Source organism: Pinus tabuliformis, chromosome 1_2 (assembly GCF_031772625.1).
Source record: "Pinus tabuliformis cultivar Carrire ecotype Pingquan chromosome 1_2, CPIR1, whole genome shotgun sequence".
NCBI classification, from domain to species: Eukaryota; Viridiplantae; Streptophyta; class Pinopsida; order Pinales; family Pinaceae; genus Pinus; species Pinus tabuliformis.
In genome coordinates, this window is record NC_142298.1 from 815,168,237 (window position 1) to 815,171,010 (window position 2,774).

At 34.1% G+C, this 2,774-nt stretch overlaps 1 protein-coding gene across 1 annotated transcript; it reads right to left on the reverse strand.

Annotated features, from left to right (window-relative positions):
* Positions 1–781: 781 nt before the first annotated feature.
* LOC149208401 (receptor kinase-like protein Xa21) lies at positions 782–1,738 on the reverse strand. The gene is made up of 2 exons (XM_089394065.1): positions 1,341–1,738; positions 782–1,239 (listed from the first exon to the last, which is right to left on the reverse strand). Exons 1-2 carry the CDS (start codon positions 1,438–1,440, stop codon positions 788–790), a joined length of 552 nt encoding a protein of 183 aa, XP_089250191.1. The 5' UTR covers positions 1,441–1,738; the 3' UTR covers positions 782–787.
* Positions 1,739–2,774: the final 1,036 nt, after the last annotated feature.

Consider the following 2,774-nt stretch of genomic DNA (forward strand, 5'->3'; position numbering starts at 1 on the left):
TCAAGGTAAAACAAAATGTCATTACATGGTTTTCCTCTACATAATCGATGAAAGAGTACGCCTGTCACGAAGGAAGTAGTAGATCATGGACCCCAAATTTGACATTAACTTGGAACATTAACAGGGCATTAACCTGGGAGATGAACCGAACATTGAGAATACTGAAAAATGGATAACGATTGATGGTGACTTCAAATTTTGAAACAATAAGAACTTTTAAAGACTCCTGGGACTGTCTTGGGATTAAAGCTCCATTTTTAAACCTGCAAAAATCTGTAGAGTATCGAAAATTGATTAGTACGTACTGGGAATATATTTAATCTTAAGAGGTCAAAAAAATTGTATAATAAGTAGCAAATTCATGATATAAATCCTCACACTTCCCACTGTAAACCATATCATACCATTCAATTCAATACAAAGGAAACAAATTAGCTAAAACTCCATCAAGTTAATAAAATCAAATCATTTTTTTCCAAATCATCGCCGAATCTTAATGGTAATTCTAACAGAATGCAATTAATTTCTTTTCCATTTCTGTGAAGCTAGTTTAATTTATAAATACTATGAAAGAGAATAAATTTAACCAAATGTAAATTTACAGTCTATTTAATCAACTGTTGAAAAAGTATCTAAATTTCATATTCGCTGTAATTATTCGCTGTAATTATAGACAGATAATACATGGTAACAAAAATTTGTTTGAAAATTTTCAAATAAAAAATAAATATGTGATTAAAAGAATAATAGTAAGATTGAAATATTTTGTATTTACAATTTTCACACACTAGAATGTAGAAGAACTTTGGTCATTTGATGTTATGGAATTTATATTTGGTGCATTTGTATGGCCAAGTAAATTGGATATACTTCTCTTTATAGCAATTGTTTTTGCCACCAAATCTTCTTTGAGATTTTCCAACACTATTACCACATCTCTCATAGTTGGCCATTCATCAGGTGAATCTTTTGAACAAAGTAAATCAACCCGTAGCAAAGAAAGTAGACAATTGTGTGTATTATTTTCTTCAAATCCAGCTCCATCTTGTGCACTAAAGAGATTGTTGTCAATCACCTCCTTCACTTTGTTTGGAAATGCTAGGCTCACCCACTTGTGCAAGTTTAGGTCTCTAATAAACATGTTGTTGGTTGGTCGTTTTCTGGTAAGCATTTCCAATAATATAATGCCATAGCTGTAAACATCTCCTTTGGTAGAAACTCTCTCACCCAATCCATACTCTGCATTAAAGGAAACTTCAATAAATGTTTATCTCACTAGTGTATACAAAATTGTTGATGAAAAATGATAATTAAAACTAATTAAAAAAAAAAAACCATACCTGGAGCAATGTAACCCATAGACCCTTTCAAAGTAAGTGAATCACCAAAGTCTGCACCAATCAATCTTACAAGACCAAAATCTGTCACATGGCCTATCATGTCTTCATCCAACAACACATTGCTGGGTTTTATATCACAATGTACTACTTACACATGAGAATAATGATGTAGATATTCCATGGCATGGGCCACATCAATGGCAATGTTTAGTAGTGTTTTCAATCCCAGGCCACACACATCCTCATCATTGTTGTCATCTCTGTCATGATACAAATGCTTCTCTAGGCTTCCGTTACACATAAATTGGAACACTAAACCTTTGAAATGGAGGTTGGAGCAGGAGGTTATGATTCTCACCAAATTTCGATGTCGAATCTTTTGCAAGATACTACACTTTGCTTTGAAACTCTTCTCACCCTAGTCATTTTGCAAATGGAAAACTTTCACAGCAACAACGGTGCCATCTCTCAGAGTCCCTTTATAGACTGAACCAAAATTCCTTGCTCCCAACAAGTTTGCCTCGGCAAATCCATTAGTTGCTATTTGAAGCTCTTGATACGAGATCCTTTTGTGCTCTAGCTTTTGCAAAATGGAATTTGAGGAATCAAAGTTTTTCACATGTATATTCCATCTCCAAAGGAACCCCAAAAGTAAGCAACATGGTATAAAAACAATAGCTCCACTCATTTGAAATAGTATTTTCTTCACAACTGAAAAATGACTTCTTGATGTTGGACATGCAGGTAACATGAATACTTTTGGTCCACAAAGACCTGGATTCCCAAAGAAGGACATGATAATTGTTTGATTTGCAAAAAATCCCGCTTTTGGGATTTTTCGTGTGATATTGTTGAAAGACAAATTCAAACACTCAAGCATTTTCAATTTTTGGAGAGACATTGGTATTGAACTTGATAAGGAGTTGAAAGAGAGATCTAGGTTCACAAGACTTTGTAAATTTCCAAGTGAATCTGGAATAGACCCTTTGAAGGTATTTCTAGATAAATTCAATAATTGTAGTTCATTGTAGCTTCCAATTGTAGGTGGAATGAGCCCAGTCAATTGATTGGAGGAAATTTCTATAGCTTGAGCCATTGCAATTTTACCAATCTCCATGGGCAATGAGCCATCTAATAAATTCCATGACAAGTTCAAATAGAACTGTAGATTAGAAAGTTTAGCAATTTCTCGTGGCATGCTTCTAGTGAACATATTGTGAGACAGGTCGAGCAATTCCATATTTATATAGTTTCCTAAGATCGCAAGTATGCTCCCTGAGAACTGGTTGTGATGAAGTAAGAGTCTTCTTAGTTGTTTAAAGGGTGCAAGGGAATCAAGAATCTTTCCGGAGAGTTTGTTTCTACTAATGTCCAAGAGGCCAAGTCCTTGTAATTGTTCAAATTTATTGGAGATGTTTCCTTCTAATTTATTGT